General features: G+C 39.6%; 1 protein-coding gene across 1 annotated transcript in view; it reads right to left on the bottom strand.

The window, feature by feature from the left end:
• The window catches only part of baiap3 (BAI1 associated protein 3), a 48106-nt gene extending 27310 nt beyond the window's left edge, over positions 1 to 20796 (bottom strand). Inside the window, exons 1-2 of the mRNA XM_074696511.1 lie at positions 20503 to 20796; positions 9733 to 9878 (exon numbers count right to left, since the gene is read on the bottom strand). Of these exons, the coding sequence (XP_074552612.1) occupies positions 9733 to 9869 (137 nt within the window). The 5' untranslated portion in view covers positions 9870 to 9878; positions 20503 to 20796. The remainder of the gene's footprint in view (positions 1 to 9732; positions 9879 to 20502) is intronic.
• Positions 20797 to 21236: the final 440 nt, after the last annotated feature.

The following is a 21236-nucleotide window of genomic DNA, read 5'->3' on the forward strand; positions in this document are numbered from 1 at the left end:
TCAACTAATTTTGGAGGTGATCCGAATCATCATCTGGGTCCAGGATTTTTTTAAAGGATTCTTTATCATCTAGGGCTGTTCTCATCATATGTGTATATAACTTGAGGATAAATGGTCAGATTGCTTTGCAAAACAATACAAGACAAGGTCACCATAATTTCTGGCAGATGTAAAAGTACGATCCAAATCCCAGCAACGTTCTGGATACTAAGATCTGGAATATGAAATATGTACTGGGTCATCATAATTTTCAACACTGTCAGGAACTAAATTATCATACAAACCTGCAACTAACACCAAATTGTAGCAGACAGTCTGCTGAAAGGGAGTATAACACTAAAGTAGGACTTAAGTGTTGCGTGACAATCATAATATGCTTGGCGGAGGTCTGCACTCTCAGTACTTTTCTAATCGTTTCTGCATTTATTGTTGAAGTATTCATCAGTAAAACAGTGAAAATGAGAGGAAATGTGAATAGTGTATATGCAAGTTGATTTACAGCGTGCAACCCTAAATTTTCTGCTTGCAACCCTAAAATTTTACGTCAGGGGCACTGGTTTGGGAGCTCTCTGCCCTTCCATGTGCCAATGTGGAATGTCAAAGTTTGAGTTTGGAAGAGCACACCTCCCCTCTTTTTAATGTGCATTCATGAAAAATCAAGACAAGGAGAGCAGCAGCAGCAGAGTCACCCAGAGGTCAGACCAGAGCTGACATCAGTAACAACACATATAAGCTGTAAATATGATGTAAATTTCTTGCTTATGTAACTTAAGCTAAGAAATGTTTGGATGCAAACAGAAGATATGTGAAGGTAACTTTGCCTTTTGACCGTTAAGCGGCCCTAAATGCCACAATTAATCATCTCTTCAGTTGCTGATCAGTTACTTGGATACTTCACATTAATAAAATGACAAAATGAACAACATTAAATCAACAGTTGTGCTCTCAGTGCTCAGTGAAGAGGCATTAGAGTGGCTATGGTGTACAGTGGCTAGATTACTCTCCATCCAGTTTGCAAATGTAGACAATCTGCTCTGTTTAAATGCTGAACTACTGGGCCCCATCACCTGGAGTTTAGTGCCAAACTAAATTAGCTTTTGCACACTGTGTCATCCTGTGCACTCAAAAGCAAAGCAGGGGGACACCAAAGCTCCCAGCAAAGGAACAGGTCTGCTCTCTGCATGAAGCATGTTAATCTGCCATGATGAGCTGGGCTTCGTGAAAAATGCAAATGATGTTTTCTGTTTCCTCCAGGTGTGAATAAAACCCCCGAACTCCTGCCAGCCTCAGTTGTCATGGTGATACATGGCACATCCAGGGGGGGTGGTGGGGGTGCTGGCTGAACACCTTGGGAATCCCCTCCACCTCTTCTCCAAATCTCTCAGCGGGCGTCTTCCTCCTGGCCTGTATGGAAATCAGCAGAGCAGACAGCAGCTCTGATGTGAGGTGTAGCGGCACCGTCGGGGAACAGCCATGCTGTCTGCCTGTAACGCCACGACAACCCCCTCCACACCTCCCAGCTTCCGTCTCCCCCCTCATCCCCCCAGCCATCCCCTGTCACATTATGCAGGAGAGCTGTCCACAGAGGCCCCCGCCACACTCCTTTATTAGCGTCATCACATCGCAGCAGGTGTATGGCAGCCCATCCCAGCACCCACTGACTCTCACCATGGTGGGGGAGCTGGAGTCAAACCCTGAGGTATTGATGAGGACTAATGGCAGCAATGCTGGGGAACGTGATTGGTTTTACAGCGGCATCATATCCAGCACATCTTGAAAGGCAGGTGTATTTGAATGAAATCTGGAGTGGAATCTTATAATGCTGCCTGACTTATGTTTAATACTGTTTACTCTTCAGAAAAATGTCTCCTCTTAGGAAAATAATACCACTCTAAACACCACCACAAGTGTTTGGTGTAGATGAGACAGGCTTGATGGTGAAACTGCAGTCAACAATTTTTACAGCCATAAATTTCAGACTTAATTCTTATCACACAACGCAAACCATTACACAAAGATACAATATGATACAACAATACAATATGAGCACAGGAAACAATATGAAACTAGACTTTACTGTTTCCTTTTTTACTTGTTGCGTCCTACCTTATCCTCTCTATGGCCTGTTTCCTGAGGATAGTGCACCCTCTCTTCTCTCCTTGGCTGAAAATAAACCATGTGCAGTTTTCCTACTAATTATTCTTTTAAATACAACAGGTGATGAAGTCTGATATTAAAAGTTATGAGCCTTAACAAAAGCCGGGACCTCAGGAACCATTAATCTCCACCATATAATGCACTAATGAACGACTTATACCTTTATTCCCCCCAAAAAACCCTCAGAGTTTGTGATTTTCCAACTTCCGACTTGAAAAAATGCACAGGATGGCAACTGAAGTCGGAGATCCGACTTTGAAACTGAGAAAAAAATCTAACTTCAAGGAGATTGATTCATCCTATGACACACGTCAATGAAAGCATCCAGTAGGCAACATCTGAGTGTTTTTCCAGTTTTCCATTTAATAACACAACCAATTGTATAGTAAAAACTGTTCTGTTTGTAAATTAAGTTCATAGATGTTGCTAATTTGATTGGGTTTTTTTGCTAAGTTAACAAGCTAAAAATTAGTTTGTACCATAGTCTGTTTCAAGCGAAGGGCTAACAATTTACCAGCAAAGCCACCAAGGGAACAGACACCATTTTATCTGTCTTGCCTTACCAAGTAATGCAATTGTGAAGACAGAATGAGAAGGGAAAACCAGACCCGGTCTTGTGTTTTTGAGCTCTGTACTCCAGTCTGTCCAGAGCTGAAGAAGTCTTCCAGATGAGAAGTGAAACGTCTTAAGAACTCTACCGAGTCCATTTGCCTTTATTGGATCAAGCTCAGAACTGTCACGTTTGTCGATTTGCCAAAAACTGAGATGTAAATCTTATTTGACACAGCTCCTCAGTCAGCTTTTGAAAGATAAAAACCACAAACCAAGTCTTCAGTCTTCCCAAACAAAGCCAGCTCCTCTGACAAGACTCGGAGGCTTTGTTTTCTGGAGCTTACAGTTTCCATTTGCACATATACGACAAATAAGCCACATTTGATTGTGATACTTGTGAGACTCTCAATTCTCCCTGCATCCATTTCCAATCATCCAGGGCTTTCTCATATCCACAAATCTGTCTCCTCTTCTGTCAGTCACACAGCTTGAGGATTTGTCCAGACGGTCTGGGAGCTTTTTGTTTTGAGCTTTGGGGTGACGTGTTTACGAGCAGAAATAATTCCCCAAAAGATGCAAATCAAGTCAACTCTGATTTGTTACATCTGAAGACAAAAAATGAATCTGATATCTTTTAACCTTTCCCTTGCTTTTGCACACTCTCACACATACACACGCGCACATGCACACACGCACACACATGCCCAGACACATGGCGGTAGAATAACAAACTGATTTGATGTTGCTAGGAAACAGGTCCTATTTTATACTGTCATTTTATTCTAATTTATTTCCCGAGTTCATTCAATTGCAATTTCCTGTCTGAGGAGTAAATCAGAAGGAAGACATAAATAACAGCTGGAACACTCTGAACTTCATCCATCTGCCAGAATCTGTGTTTAAACATGACTAATGGCTAATGAAGGCAAATGAACATGACTAATGAAGGTTACAGCATCCCACCCTCCATACTTCAATATAATATGGCAGTGCATACATGGTAATAACAGTGCAGACATCACTGTTGTCTGCAGCGTAAAAACACAAAGTGACATCTATGCATTTAAATACAATGAGATGACTTTTTAATCACACTCAGAACGGTTGTCAGAGCATAAAATCCGCCCGCAGCTCCCATCAAAAACAAGGATCTCCCTCTTTAACACTACACTCGCTGCTCTTTGTTTTATTACACACTTGATTAGCAGCAAAACATTACAGCTGGGAAGGCTCCAACGTTCAGATGTGTTTGCAACAGCTACGATACAATCTTTCAACTCAATAACCTGTGAAACAGCAGTCTCCCTGCTACAACGGATGGCATAGAGAGCAGCAGCAGAGTGTGAAATGACCTCCACATCGGGTCTTCTTGGGGGCTTTACAGTTGTGTTTCACAGCTTCTGCTTCCTCACTGTGCAGGTCAATAACTGACGGAGGCTTTAATAAAAAAGCAAAGGGCAGCGCTAACTCTCTGAAGCCCTAACATGATTACAAAGTGCAGGACAGATCACATCCATGCAGAGAATCTCTGATTTACATCTATTTTATTATATTTTATTTGTTACAGAATTCAAATTAACCCCAGTTGAAAGGAGACTACTTTTGAAAGCAGTGTACAAGAAAATGAAAGTCACCACAGCATTTAGGGTATTACATTCTTGGGTGAAAATGCAAAACATGATCGGATAATTAAGAGAATTGCATGTGTCAGAGCTTCTCTGCATAAAGGACATCTTTCAAAAAAAGACAAAACAAACAATGGGATAATCCAAAAATGTCTATGTAGCCAAAGCCCAATGGGGCTTATTCTTATGTGCTCTATTGTTTAAAACAAATCCATTAAAACTGCACAAATAATCCATACTTTTGTCTTAGAGGTTGAAGAATTTTGCAGCTTTAACAACTGAAGAGGAAAAATCACTCAGAGATCTTTTCTCTAAAGGTCAGCACTAGGTTGCACCAGCTATGCACAAATTTCAAAGGTATCACAGTTTGAACATAATTTCTGATGTAGGAGCAAGTTTAAACTGTAACATTTTAAAGGTTGCATCAGCTGAGATAGTCCCAACATGGCCATAAGTTAAATCTTAAAGAGGGGGTAATGCTGACCCAGATCTGCTTGAGACTTGCTGAAATGTAATCATTGCATAAGGATCTCATAACTGGTCCATGACTCATTGGAAACACCAGGGTCTACAGGCCTTCAGAGAGCTGGCCAATCAGAAGAAAGGGGATTTGTATAGCAGGGGTTCTTAAAGAGACAGTAGCCAAAACAAATGTTTCAGACAGAGATGAAAAGAAGTGTTTTCTAAAACACCAGTGAGACAAAAAAGGGATTCTTCTTAGCTGAGACAACTACTGGGTCTAAGATATTTCGGTGTATTAAAGATCTGGAAGTCTTAACCCTGTAAAGCCTGGCCCATCAAAAAAAATTGCCAATTTTTTTTTTTTTTTTTTTTTTTGGAACAAAGAGGTTTATCAACCCTTTTGACAAAATCCACAAAACAAAACATCACTATATCTTTTTTAAAATAATATATGTACAATTTTGAATCAAATTTGATAATTTGTGTAAATTGATAAATTTTGCTTAGGTTTTTAGTAAAAAAAGGACAAGGAAAAAAAACATTCATTCAATGCAGAAAATACAAAAAAAAAAAAAGTTGTTGTGCTTAATGCAATTTCTTGATTAGAAATAATTTTCCTGATAAAAATTGTAAGGATTATTTCATTAAGGCTGCCATTTAAAAAAAAGGGGGCCAGAATTCAACTCCAGCTCCCAGTAGCAGTTAAACCATACAGCCAATGGCATCCAAGATTATGTATTTGTTGCAGAACTTTTGCACATAACTACATTAACTTGCAGCTTTAAGGAATACCAGTGACTCAAATAGAACTAGAATAAACAGAAAAGTTTGAACATATGCACCTTTTAAATTGGTTTTATGGAATTCATTATCCCTGTATCAAATCTGAGATACTAACAGCTTTATCTTCCTAATGTGTTGCATGTTGATTAATAAATTCTATAAATAATTGCATGACTTCATAGACCTCTTTAAATCCTATTTAAATAAATTGTGGTTTTTTAATTAATTGAACAATGAGATCTTAATTCATTGACACTGGGGAGTCAAATTCATTACAGGCAGAGCAGTGGGCTCCCATTTAAAGGCACTCTGAAGCCCAGAGCTGTTGACAGACATTGAAATAACAATAATAAGTACAAAATGCAAATTAATTATAAGTCCCCAACGGTTTGTGATGTAGAAGACCCGGTCGAGCTTGTCTCAGTATTTCCAGCACCACAAGCAGCTCACTGAGGTGATAGCATCATTTGCTCAAACTTAATTAAAGGTTCATCTCAAATATGCCGTAACTGATCAGTTGAGAGCGCTCCGGGGTCAACAACTGGGGACAGAGCAGCCCAAATGCACCTAGCCTCATTTGCAAATTCTCAATTAAAGAGAGGGTTCAGAAAGGGCAGCAGCAGAAACGGTGTGAACGAATAGCAAAGATCAACAGCCTGCCTCTAATGATGAGCGCTCCGGGTGTGCGCACGTCTCCACAGAAGGCAGCAACACCAGGGAGCTGGCATAGGAAACGAGAAAGAGGTGAGATACTGATGGATCAGATCACTCTTTAATGAATGAGAAAAATATGCTCCCACTGGAACACACTTTGGATTAACCAAGGTTATAAATAAACTGCGTTATAAAAGAGTGAAATCAGAACAACAAAGAGAGCATTCAAAATCTTCAAAAGACATCTTTAGATCTTTTAGAAAACAACATCTGAGGTTATCTCCCCTGTTAAAAATAGACTTGGTCGTCATTATGAGTAGAAGTTCACACAGCAGCAGCACCAGCCTGTGTTTAGGTTGCTATAGAAACCTCAGGTTCATACTATTACTTCTGACTTCAGATAAAGCTTCAAAACAAGTCTGAAAAAAGGCTGATTTTACCTGCGCCACTTGATTAGTTGCTATTAGGCAGGGCAGAAAAAAAGGAAACAAAAGACACACTGACACAAGTAAAACGCTCAAGAGGCAGACGAAAGGAATAAAGCTTGGACACAAACAGACAAGTACAAGATAAAAATCCACAAAAATCCACTTTATTCTCCACACTTAACATTCGAGGACAGAAATGATATAACAGTGGGGAATGTGTTTAGACAGACAATACATGAATACAGTATAGACCACAATGACAAAGGCACATATACATACACGGATACATAATAACAATATTTACACAAATCATGAACAAAGACAACAGAGAAAGAGGTGAGCAATCTTCTTCTGACGTATGAAGTTTTTTCATCGTCTTAAATTCATAAAAATTTTAAATGTTTGCTTGTTGAGATAAAACTTGTTGTCAATACCTGTGTACAGTTATTATGATTAAACATTGAAGAATTATGGTTAATATGATTTAGTCAAGATGTGTGCAGTTTCAAATGTTACAATAGTAAAATATGTTCTGTTCCATATACTAAATACTTTATGTTCATGTCTTGTAAAACCTTATTACGGTCAATAACTGGCTGAGACATCAGTCTTTACACAGATGATACCATTCTTTATAATTCTGTTGACTGAACAGCTTTTTTTTTTTGGATGTTACTGAGGACACACTTGTCAAAAAATCTCTTGTTTTTACTAGCAAAACATTCTGGCTATCAAGTGCAAGAGAAATATCCATGGATGGAAGTAAAATTAAAAGAGCTTTAGTAAAACTAATTAAACTAATAAAATTAAGCTGAAGCAGGAGGGCAAAATCTTTAAGTGATTTGCGATAAGCACCAAGAACCCCATAGATCCTATTTTTGAATGCCAATTTTTGCAGCTTGTTTCAAAAATCAGCTTACAGCTGCTAAAAAAAATTCTTACGCCTTATATTACACACTTAAAAAAAAAACTAGCTCCAAAGTCAAAATGTTGAGATATGCCTGACTTTTAAAAAAATCTCTGTATCTGACTTTTCTGAATTTCTTATGATTAAATCGGAAACCAGCTTATCTTCTACTGAGATTAAAATCAGATATCTAAGCAGAAAAATGAATCTGATTTTAACGTCCTTTTTTGAACAATAATAATAACAATAATTACAATAATTCATAATATTCAAAAAGAAAAAAAAATCATGTGGCTAAAGAAAAGTGTCATTAAAGCCGTCTTTCTTTCAGTCTTATATTATTGTGATATGAACTACAGACATCCTGCTGCATCAGCTCTAATACCTTAGGACCCAGTTCATCACTCAATTCTAACATTTTTAACCAGAGATCCTGCAGTATTCACCACTATATTCTGTACAAGCACAAAGATGTGATTAACTCTTGTACACCTTAATCTACAGAGCCCTTGCTGGATCTTTACCACTCCATACAACATCGGTTACGTTCACATGCAGTCAATGACCCTATAATATCCGAAATATTAGCAATAACCCTGTTGCTCACAGCCATGTAAACACAAATCACCCTTTAAAAAGATTTTTTAAAAACAGTATATGGTCATAATTTGGTTTTTGAAAACCCGAAAACCACCCCTGGGTTACTCCTTCTTTAACCCAAATATTCAGTCATGTATACGCCTGTTGGGATATCTCCATCACAAGGAATCTTTGTCTTTTTAGTACAGGAAGTCCACCATGCTGCTGTTGTTGCTGCTGCTGTTGCTACGGATACAGTAAGAAGAAGCAGAAATGACGCACATTGCGTCATGACATACTCTGTATGTCGAGATGTTGTCAGTGCGTCGCTGTTTAGATCAGGATACCATGCAAACAGGAATAACCCCATTTGCTCATGCATGTAAAAGGGTTATTCCAAATGTTTCAAAACCAGACTACTGACCTAAACCCGAATATTGACTGCATGTAAACGTAGTGACTGATGCTGAGCATGACCACTGGACACCAAACTTGATCTTTGAACTGACTGTAGATGAAAGTCCAGCAGACTCATTCTGGACTTAAAAATATCTGGACATCACTGTGGGTGAGGGAAACTTCACAGATTTTGAGGCTCTAATAAAGGCATAGGATGACCTTATCATACTGCTTATTTAAGCCAAGCAAGCTCCTATCAGTTTTTGCTTAAAAATGAGAAAAATTCTGGTGAAGTCCTCATTTATTTGATATCCTTGAAGAATTAAAAGATTAACTTCTCTTTCAGTATGACTTCAGGGCTTCTAGAAGAAAAGAAGTATAACTCTACTTTTACAGATCACTGGTACAAATGTGATGTTTTGCAGGCATATCTAATATTGCCTTTTGTGCAGCAGACCAGATACAGAAATACATCTATTCACACAAGTACCAACACTGTTCATAAACACACAAACACACACATCCGAACCCAGGGACACAAATCTCTCATGATGAATCTTAACACGTCCAAAGACCAAGGTACACGTGTCCTCCAGTTTAAAATGCAGCTCAGTAGCTTTGACTTTCAGGGGAAAAAAAACAGCTGGAATGTCGCACCACTAAAGTGCATATGTGGCATACACAAGAGGCAATCTGAAGTAAAAGAAAGGAGCATTTGTGATTCGAGTCAGAACCTGCCTGTGCATGTAATAGAGAAGTTGATGTGTCCTTTGGGGGCGAGGCAGCTTGCGCACATCTCACAGGAAGTCACAACTCTGGAATTAAATGCCAACTGCATTAAAACACGGTGTTGACAAGAAATGATGACCTGTGGCTTCAGCTGGACAGCAAGTGTAAAACAAATGAGAAAGTGACATGAATTATTGCTTGTGCTGCTGTTTCCCAAAGGCTGTCCCTATCTTATCTTGTCATTTCTGCAGCAACATTGACTGCAGGTCAGTTTTTCTTGACAATGACTGATTTTACTGAAGCTCTGCTTATTTGCAACATTAATTCTAGCTGGGAACTGTTTCTGTAAATTCAGTGATATAGTAGCAAGGACTCAAGGAGGGCTTCATTTGTGTCTGGCAGTGGCGCAGTAGGCAGTCAAAAGCTGAAATCCATCTCATCGAATCATGTGTCTCACCTGCGAGGTAAGGGCTCAGAAGGACAGTGTGTGAGGGGGCTGCCAGGGGTGGCTGGAGCCTCCCTACGGCTCCTCAGTGACTGGCTCCTCTGCACCTGCCTCAGGACACTACTCTTCAGGTCCAGCAGTGTCGTCATGATGCCTCACTGTTGGAACAAACACAGACAGAAAGAAATGGTCACTTTCTGAACACTACTTACACATAACAAGCGATCACAGTAAACTATTACAGAGAGGTTTAAGTAGAAGTAGCTGCATGATGGCCAGCAAAGAGACAGTTCAATTAAAAAGTAGTCCAACGGTGAAGAAAGTTAAAGCTCCTGTTGGGAACTTTAGTTTGAGCCCATTTTGGCCCAAGAAGAATGCAAGCACTGTTTTCCAAAGACAGAACTCATTCTGCTATCTTCTCAAAGCCAGACAAATCACTCATTGGAATTCTTAGAAAATAAACCCAGGGACTGCTTCAGCAGCATGCAATAACTCACCTCCCTCATACCTCCCCTGTGGCAGTGCTCTAAGCCCTATAAACTACAATGAGGCAAATGATTAATCTTGTCATTGATGGACGTTTGTTTTTATAGCACAGGTTGAGGTGTTAATATTCATTTGAGCTGTTTAGAAGACCAGTTTACAGCTCCTCACAGAAGCTTTTATGAAGATTTCATTAAAAATGCCCAAAATTTTCAGTTTGCTGAAAATGAGTAAGCCTTTCTCAGAGCCATTTGTTGCATAGTCTGTCGGTCCATTGGTCTATCCATCCATCAATACAGTTACCCATAAATTCATCAGTTGCTCTATCAATCTTTCCTTCACGCATTGGTCTACACACCATTCCACCTAACTATTCAACCATTTGTCCATCAACCCATTCATCTGTAAGCATTGGCCCATCACCATGCATCCATCAACCCATCTGTTGGCACATGTGCTCATGCAGTGGTCTATCTATCAATCCATTCGTTGGTCCATCCATCCATCCATCCATCCATCCATCCATCCATCTATCTCTCTGTCCATCCATCCACCCAGAGGTCCATCAACCCATTCATCTGTTGGCATTGGCCCATTACCATACAACCATCGTACTATTCATTTCTTGGCACAACCATTTATCCAGTGGCCCATTCATCCATCCACCGGCCCATCACAACCCAATCAGCCATCAGGGTGATTACCATTATCAATCCATCCATCCATCCATCCATCCATCCATCCATCCATCTATCCATCCATCCATCCATCCATCCATCCATCCATCCATCCATCCATCCATCCAAAGGTCCATCCATCCATTAACCCAACCTTAGCATTGGCCCATCACCATACTTCCATCAACCCATTCATTTCTTGACACAACCATTTATCCACCGGCCCATCGCTATCCATTTAGCCAATCGTTGGATTATCATTATCCATTCATCCATCCATCCATTCACTCATCCATTTTCACTCAGTCCATCAGCCCATTCACCTGTTAGCTTTGGCCCATCACCATACATCCATAAACCTCCCATTTGTTGGCTCACCCATTCATCCAGTGATCCACTGGGCCTTCATTATCCATCCATCCACCAATTGGTCCATTAATCTTTCCATATCCCCACTGGCCTACACATCCATCCATCCATCCATCCATCCATCCATCCATCCATCCATCCATCCATCCATCCATCCATCCATCCCCTCTCTTGTCTGTACATCCTTCCACCCATTTATCCTACTATCCTCTGGTCCCTCTATTCATGCATTTGCCAATCCAACCATTAATTTAACATCAAATAATGCATACCAATAGCACCTATGTTTAGATCAGCTACAATAAATACAACACAGAGATAATTACAATGTAGGCATATCATTTATATTTAATATGCAAAATACTGCACAATGAGTCTCTTTGCACAACTGTTGTATTTTCTTTTCTTTATTGCGAAGATTTACTTTGCTAAAACTCCAATGATTAATACATGCTGACATTTAAACTGGACCCCCTTTTGATTTAGTGTTAGACAAAATCAGACTCGAACAATTTGTTATATGAAATGCTGCGATATTTTAATAACATTTGGGCATTTACATAACCAATGCAAAAGAGAAATCATGCAGTGAATAACAAGTGCCGCAATCTTAAAAACAAGATGTTTATCACTTTTTTCTTTCAATCTAAAACACAAACAGGGAGCCTGTGTTTGGGGACTTTATCTTCAGTTATTGGACTGAACGTAGCACATCATGGCAGGGCTTGTGTTATACAACGAAGTTTACAGATACAGATTACAGTGGCCGTTAAAACAATGTTATTATCACTTTGATACTTATTATTATAACACACAACAACAAGCTGATACCTGCATAGTAAAATCAGATACAGTTAAAGAAGAGAGAAGTCGAAGTTTGATACAAAGTAGTCAAACACTGAGATATCTCACAGAACATTTTTTCTCAATGAAAGTCTTTATGAAACGCTCATCACTTTATAAAAAAAATATTCAGCTGTCTCTACATTTGTGTAGCAGATCTTGTAGCATAGAGACACTCCTTTCATGCTTTTACATGTATATATTTTGGCTTGAGGCTAAACAAATGTTACATACACAACCTTGCACTTACTTAATTACCTAGCAGCCGCTAGTGAAAAACGTTTTCTTTATGTTTCTCTCACTGATGAACACCTGCGGTCACTGGCCTTCAGAGTAATAGAAAAAAGTCTGACGTGAATCTTTTGAGGCTCTACACAGTTCTTCATTGCCAGTGAATTTATATAGACGAGGATGATTCAGTTTTTATTGATCTGAAGATACATAGTGATTCAAACTGTATGCAAAGATCTAGTCGTCACTTTGACTGCCTTCCATGACCCTCACTCTTTAATTTCCAGAGCACCCAGAGTTTACCACACGGCCAACATGAGAACACATAATGGCTTTTTCCCCCTTCTGAAGAAATAAACTGTTGAGCAGCTGAAATCCTTGATCAGGCTGAAATCAGCTCCAGAAACTGGTCACATTAAATTGCCCTGTTTTTAATTAAAACTTAACACTGTGTCAAAATTATTTTAGAATATTGTTTGTAAGATGGTGAGCTTCCAGTTTTATTAAGAGTAATCCGCTAATCTCCACAGAAGGTAGGCTGTCTAAAAATAACCAAAGTTCAATATCAAAGTTGGTCACTAAAACCTCACTGGAACAGAATACATTTATTAGTCGCCACAATTCCAGGTAAAGCAGAACAGAATAAGCTGCTGTGTTGCAGGGCAAGCAATTCATCGACAACTACTCATTTAAAGGAGGGAAAAGTTCCCATCTAAGTGAAAGTCATTTGGCATATGCATGTCTTGTTATGAGAGAAAAACACTATGGAATACTTGCACATCTGCCTAGCAACTGAGGAACAGAGAAAAAGACAAATCAAAGAGATGCCTTAAAAGCATCCAATCACTTTCATCCCCGTGTGTCCAATTTACTGCATTTTACTGTGATGCTAGGTCCCTGTAAGCTTTGATACGCTGGTTCCACCTGGGAGTCTTTTTTGTGCCTCCAGAAGTCAGTGAAGAAGGCAGAGAGATAGACAGAACAGACAGAACAACAACAAAAAATAAAAAAGGATGACAAGGACACAAGAGGGAGGGTTTGATTGATGGAGTGAAGTTGTTTCAGACAGCCAGACTCTCTTTTCACTGGTTGACAGACAGCGACTACATCTGTGTGAATAAAAGCAATGAACCACAGGCCGGGAGGTTGTTCTGACTTCAAGTCTGCAAAGACACGATAGCCGTAGTGGCTGAAGAAAGTAGCTGATTACGCTGTCGGACAGATACTCTGAGCCCAGGCTGCCCATTTTACAAGCAGTGTTGTTTTGTCTTTGGATGGCAGAGCTGAAGGTTGCCTGTTTGAAATTTTAGTGCTTACTCCAAATGGATCCAGAAAATGAAACATATCTGCCTGGATGACTGCTACCACTCAGCACGCAGTCAGCTCTCCTGCTACCAGAAATGTGGCGGCAAATTCATGGTACAGCCCTGCTCCACTGGCTGAGCCAAAGGACAGTATGCCATCGATCCAGGGGGTGACACCTGTTATCCACTTGGAGTTTCCACACTTGCTCGATTAGACTGAAGTGTCAATACTCCATCTCTGTCAGATTTTATCACTGTGTCATTTCCTGCATCGAGGGGACAGAAACTGTGGAGTCCCCTCTCTCATTTTTTTTCTAACTCAAACACTGATACCACAAGATCACCTGCAGAGTTATGGTGTTTTGCCAATTTTCTGTCAGTGTTCAATTTATACAAGCACTTCTTATGAGCATAGCATCATGATTTAACAGCCACTGCAGGAAGCTGGAGGAACCTTTGATGGATCTCTTCTTGCTTGCTCCTTAAATGTCAGGGCTGAAAGTCTCCTGCTCTTTGGGTTTGACTGCAGCTCAGAGTTGTTGATGAGTTCTGCTGTCAATCTCTCAAGTAGCTGCACAAGAAATGTGCCAAAGTTTTGAGGCATAACGGTTAAGTTCTCAGACTTAAGTTGTTCAATAGCACACAAATATATATATATATATATAGTTTGATATATATATATATATATATATATATATATATATATATATATATATATATATATATATATATATATATATATATATTTTTTTTTTTTTTTTACTGGTCAGTTAAAATAAGTATCTTAAGCCAACCAATTACACTGGGGTACAACTTGAAAAAAAAAACTCTGTTTAGCAAGATTTTTTGCTGATTCCAAAACTGCAGTTAGTTTTTCTCTGGCACGTCAAGTTTTTTCTCCACAGCTTACCCTCCAGATAAGCAAAATTTCACTGATTAGCTGTAGTAAGACTTGCCAGTTTATTCAGATTGGACTCATCTACAGCTACGTGGCAACTTGTTTGTGCAGTCACAGTTGAGACAGTGCAGTGAGAGGTGTGTGCAGCTCCCAGTAGGTCAGTACGATCAATATCTGCCAACAGAGAGCTAGCATAGTAGGAAATAAGAGGATTTGTGCTGGCTTTTCTCTTCACCTTGTAACCATGGGCATACGGCTAAGTATTTTTCAAATCAATTAAAAAAATGGGATCCTTTAGTACAAAAACTTGACGTGACCGAGAAAAACTGAGATAGGTTTCGAATTCCCCACCCAAAAATCAGTTAAAAACAGCTGTCAAACCTAACTCAACAAAAATTGTGTTCCCCACTGTTATAAATCAAACAAAATAAGATAAATAAATGAATAAATAAATAATATTAACCAAATAAGCAATTAGGATACCTCAGCAGTAACCCAGTGTTTTCTCTCCAAAAATTCAATGTCACTGCTTGATGAATCCATTCAGTGAGCAAGGTGTCTCTGCTTGACTTTTTTTTTCTCAGAATAACAGGTTTATCTCTTAAACCTGACTTCTATTAAAAAGTGTTATCTGTTTAGCTGACACTGCTAACAAGCTGCAATACCTGAGGCTTGTTGTCTCTGTGGTGGTGAATTCTTAAACTGTTTTCCATACTTCACACTCAGGTGTCACAGAAAAAGAAATGGACTCGGCCTCCCCATCAGATCCACTACATGTCGACTGGAGAGCACGGACTGTTGACAGTAACAGACACCTCAGAGCAGCTGTCTCCCAGGTGAACCCGTTTCAATTTAGGGAGTGGATTTCTCCCAGCTGGAATTCACCCCGTCTCAGCCGTCAGCCCGTGGTGACAAAACGAGGGGACGTGCCGCTGATGGTGCGCCTGCTAGCTGCCAAGGAAACACTTTCAAAGCCAAGTAAATGCCTATCTCGTTACATCGGTGTCGAAGTCGTGCCAGGGAAACAATCGCTCCCCAGTGTTTCTCCTGTGAGAGCCAATGAGCCCGGCAGCCAAAGGCACCTTGCTGATAGGGATGAAGTGTCTCTATGGTAACAGCAAAGGAAAAGGAGCTCCTAAATGGAATTCAACAAGGACAGTAAAAAAGACCCCCCATGTTAAAAAGTGCTCACCTTAATGCAGTGAAGCAACGAGAGCCATAACAGAGCGCTGTGTTGTTTTCTCCAATCCTACCTGCTCTTTTCAGACACTTATTAAAACACACTTCCTGTGGATTCGTGGGTAATGTTCTTACTTCTCTTTCTTTTTCAGTTTGTTAAAGACATCATACCTAAGTCGGAGGAGCGCAAAAGATATGCAGGGATGTTGCAAGGATTAAAGTATTTGTGCACCAGTTACTAATTAGCAGCTTTAACCTGACACTTAAAGATTAGTCCTTGTATGAGTTCCAGCAAAACACCTTTCCAAGGCACTACTCCTTTTGCTGTTTAACACTTTCCCTAAAGTGCCAGTCTTAACATGAAAGCCCCCACCTTCAGAGTGTTGTTAAGTGTACCAAATAAGGTGCAGAATGAGAAGAGAGACAAAAAGAGGAGGAATTTTGTGGTGTCCTACCTTACCAGATGAAACGGCTAGGCAAAGACTTTGCAAAGGAAATTAGGCTCTGTGGGCAGGTCTGATTGTTTTGTGGAAAATGTTCTGTTTTGTCTTTTCTGTAGTTTGGACTGCCTTTACAAATCATGAATTAGCTTTTGCAAGATCAAAACCATGAAAAAGTGAAAGTAAACTGTGACGACATTGACAGTTTGTGAAAGAGAATCAAAGAAGATGAGGACAAGTTGACCTCTATATAGCACTTACTTAAATATGTACACATATTTGTATCTGAGGTTTAAGGTATAAACATGACCTCCATAAAAGCCAAGCACCTCATCAGTGGCCATTAATGTCTTTATGTGACAGCCCCCTGCGGACATATTGGCTAAATGAATCATTCTGCCACTTCTCTGACAAGTGGTGGCAGTTTATCAATATGGGGCACTGGGAAGCTCCCCTGCCACCCCCTCATAAAAGAATAAAAATAATAAACAGAAGAAAAAGACTCATCCCATAAGCTGAGATAATTAACTTAAGTCGTGTTATTTTCAAAGTGTACCTGATACACTACAAGCACCTGTTGCCCTTTTTGTTTTTTGTTTTTCTATGGGGTCCTTTGCCAGATTTAGTCATATACTTCCTGGTTTCAGGGTCCTTAAAGTTTTGCAAGTCAGCTTACCCAAAGCTTCTCCTTCAGTAGCTGCCCTTAGTTGCGCCCTAGCATCAAACAGCCTTCTGTGCCCAATTTTTTTTTATTTGTTTGGTCTTTAATGTGCACACCAACACTGCCGTTAATGCTAATATATAGCAAGAGGAGAGGAGAGGAGAGGAGAGGAGAGGAGAGGAGAGGAGAGGAGAGGAGAGGAGAGGAGAGGAGAGGAGAGGAGAGGAGAGGAGAGGAGAGGAGAGGAGAGGAGAGGAGAGGAGAGGAGAGGAGAGGAGAGGAGAGGAGAGAAATAAAAAGTCAGGTCACTGCAGTGAAAAAAAAACACCTAAGCCCTGTCTTATTATTTCAAAACAGTAGTATGGGAGAGAAAGTGGACCCTGCAGTAATTTACCTTAGGTGCTACTGAGCAATTAGCACACTGTTATAGTGAGATCACACAGCATGCTCTTGTGCAATCCAACCATAGACTGTGTGATTCAGAGAGACCGACAGACTCACTGACAGCTGATTAAGAAATAGAGAGGGGAGAGAGACCAGCCGATGATGAGAGGTAACAGTGTGGACAATGGCCATCTGGTACCATAGTGTGTGGTTGTGTGGAGTGTTGATCATTTCTGACTGTAAACAGTCAATGTTTAATAACAGCAGGTGTGCATCTAAAGAACACAGTATGTGTTTTCAATTATTTAAACCTTTATTTTGTTAAAGAAAAGCGAGAAAATAGAGAAGATCGTGTCCCTGACAGTGTGTCAAAACTTGATGTTTCGCCATAAATCAGGAAGTCATTGTTATTCCTTCATATAGTATTCAATCTTCAAACTCCATTAACATGATTAAGTCCCACTTTTTTCAAATTCAGTATGCTCATTACTCTACGACAACAAGTCATAGCGCCACCCTCTGGAAATACATGGTACTGACTGTCATGTTCAATATGCTAGATGTTCCAAATTTTACATATTTCTTTTTTTATTTTGTAATTCTTTATTTTGGTAAAGCAGTCCTATTACAATAATGAAATGTCACTAGAGCCATTTTGATGTAGGGGGAATCACATAGCATATATTTTGCAAAATCAAAATATATAAGTATGTACAAAAATACATATATAAATATATTTGCTTGATTATCACTTAGAGAAGGACTTTTCCAGTGATTTTTAAACATTTTATATTGGAACACTTATTTATTATTTTAACATTTTGACAAACTTAACACTTAAAGTAAATGAAAAAAAACAGTTAATTGGATACATTGAAACAGAGCTTGTTCTCATTTTTTCATTCTGTGAATTCAGCTGAAGTCTGATCTCATCGGTTTAATGTACTCGGTCTATTTGGTCCAAATCTGAAAAATTATTTCCTTTTGGATTCTGAGAGAAAATTATCATTTTTCCATTATGTATATTTTATAAATTATGTCTATCCATCCATTATTTGGGGTCACTCTGGCTTTAGCCATATTTATCGTTACAGCTTTTTTGCTTGCTGCTGAAAGTAATCTCAACAACTTATTTTCATCCAAATTGAACAGATTTCATCACCGTTGGTCTTGTAAACAGTTTTGAACATGCTCTAAATCATAGTTAAATCTTTTGTGATCTGTAATCAACACTTCTGCACAGGATAATTTGGTTCAGTCAAAGCACTACCTACTGGTTAGAAGCAGTACTACATATAGTTTAGCTCATGGTGATTGTAAAACAGCAAAGGCTTCAGCACAGGTGAATCCTGTTGCATAGGCTCCCATGTGCACAAAGGTGCAAAGACCTGTTCATCACTGCTCGTGGCTTTAATGAAAGTTCAGGTCTGTCATGAACGTCTCTTCAGTTGCCTCCTAAAACAAATTATTTTTGCACCAGCCGCCCCTGTTAACAAGCTTTTCAATGGATTGACTGTGATGGCGTGAAGAAATCAATGGGATCTGTTCTGTATGCACCTGTAGATAACAGCACATAATCTATAACCCAACCAAAGCAACATACTCCATCCAGGCATCCATTCCCAAGAGCCCCTAAAGTCTGTGTTGTCAGCACCAATGCAGGCACTTCTGCTATGAAATTGATTGCCAAAGAAAAAAATCCTGAAATTGACAGGTTGTGAGCTTTTGTAAAGTGCGTCTGTCTGCACCACTGCCAGGCAGAAGAAATCACTGACAGGCACGCACACCATGAAATACTTTAACAATGGCATGAATCCTTGCTTATTATAGCACAAATAATTGCCTTTGTCTCACTGAAAACACTCGACTCATTGCATTGGCAAAGTTGTCAAAAATAGCAATCAGTGAGTCTTTTATACTGAAGCAATAACCCCGACTCTATAGTACACATAAAAACACCAATCTGCCTTTAAACACAAGTGATGCTCAAGCATACACTCACACATACACACACAAAATTACTGGAGTGTATCTGAAAAGAGCTACTGATTTTGCAGCATTAACAACCTTCTTATGATGTCTAGGGAAGCTACTTTTTTAAAGCAAGCTTTTTCAGCAATGACAGCAGAACTGCCTCATGATCATAAGAGCTAATGATTAATAAATGACTAATGGACGGATAATGATTTGTCTGGAGTGGAGTTATGACCTGCACCAGGCAGCTCCTTCAGAAGAAGAGGGAGCCGCTCAGAAAGGCTTCATTTCTACACATGCTTCCCCAGGCATCTTTTTGTTACTAGGCTGCAGCCTCATGGAGAATAATCAAACCTGTGCTTTTTATTACCCATTTAATTTGTGTCAATATTAAAAGCGCAGGTAAATTAAAGAGGCGCATAATGGCTGTTGGTGAAGGGATCATTGGAGCTGAGTTGTGTAAATGTGCATTAGAGCTCACTTCACAAGCATCAACATTGATTCACACACAGTGTGAGGGCACAGCAAGCTGCTCAAGGGGTTAAAATCACTTCAAGATCAAGGGGTCAATCTGTCTGTGGTACCATGACAGAAACATCTGGTTATTTTGGCAGACGAAGCCAAAATGCGTCAAAAAGTTCTTTTCAGATGATGGAGTAAAGCAAACTTTGTGCTGTATTTTTATGCTATAATGCTGCACCTTTCTCTCAGCCTGTCTCTGTTGGAGTCTTAATGGGTGTGGGCCGTTTCTAGCTTTTGAAATGTACAGTGTATTTGGTTGCACAACACGTTGGTCAACACAGAAAAGATAAACTGCTTTACCATAACACCTTAATGTTAACATCTTCTCATTACATAACATTTGACTGAAACAGATTCCCAGAATGTGTGTCAGACTTCTCTGTCTGGTTTCCAACAGAGACAAGCTGAGCTAGTGACCAGGTTTGCAGTGAGGTGTTTAAGATCTTCAAAAGGACCAGAAATGGGAACGTTTGGATCCGGTAGAAGAAAAGTGAAGCATTTATAATCCCCAAAGAAACAAAAACTAGTTCACTTGTGATGGATGAGTAAAACATTCCCTTAAGTTTCATTTAAATCATGCATATTCATTCATGCTCTGGTATAATTTTGGCATCAGGAGAACTTTGTACTCGCTCATATATTCATTTTGAATTATTCCAAACTACATGAAAATTATGATCAACAGGTGCCAATCAGCTAACCAGGACGAGTCAGTAAATCTATCACAGGTTTTCACCGTAGCTTAATTACTTTGTTGTTAAAAACAGAGGCTTTTATTACCTTAATATATATATATTAAGAAAGAAATCCAGTTTACCTGTGTCTCCTGACAGTTTTCCAGTGTTTTCTGCAGCTGCGTGTGTCAGAGTTCCTGTGGATCAAAGCTTGAGCACTCTGCAGCAGGTCGCAGTTGGTCCTCTGAGACCGTGACGCATTCAACTTCGCTGAAAACAACGTTTGGATATTTTTCTTGACATAGACGACAGACAAAAGCTCATTTTGGTCGTTGGAAATGCTTTCCTGAGCTCACGCTCCGCCGATGCTCAGCCAAATATGGCCATAGGAAGTGTAACGCTACTTCACTGACCTCGACTCCCGTCGGAAATAGTGCTATCAAGAGGTGACCACGAAGACCCCTGAGGAAGTGAGGGCAAATGCAAAAAGGGGAATGGTGATTTTGACGAAGAAAGTCTGAGTTATAAGACCAAGTGGGTGTGGCTGTGAGATCAGTTGATGGTGCTAGGCATGTCCGTGCTGCCTACATGGCCAAATCGTTGCTTTTTTATTCTTGTGGTGATGTATCACAAGCCTTTTTTCTCTTAAATTGGACATTCTTGCTGAGGTGCACCTTTGTGTTTTTACTTTTTTTTCTATTCAAATTAGTACACCCATTTCACTGTTTGATGAGAACACTTTATCATACTGACTGAGTTGATGTTTATACCAGCACATTGAAGAAAAACCAAATTCCTCTTTTTTGTCTTGTGTGTGTGTGTGTGTGTGTGTGTGTGTGTGTGTGTGTGTGTGTGTGTGTGTGTGTGTGTGTGTGTG

The sequence above is a fragment of the Halichoeres trimaculatus genome, unplaced genomic scaffold, assembly GCF_033239565.1.
Source record: "Halichoeres trimaculatus isolate MK-OKI-2021-1 unplaced genomic scaffold, fHalTri1.1 fHalTri1_scaffold_20, whole genome shotgun sequence".
Classification (NCBI taxonomy): Eukaryota; Metazoa; Chordata; class Actinopteri; order Labriformes; family Labridae; genus Halichoeres; species Halichoeres trimaculatus.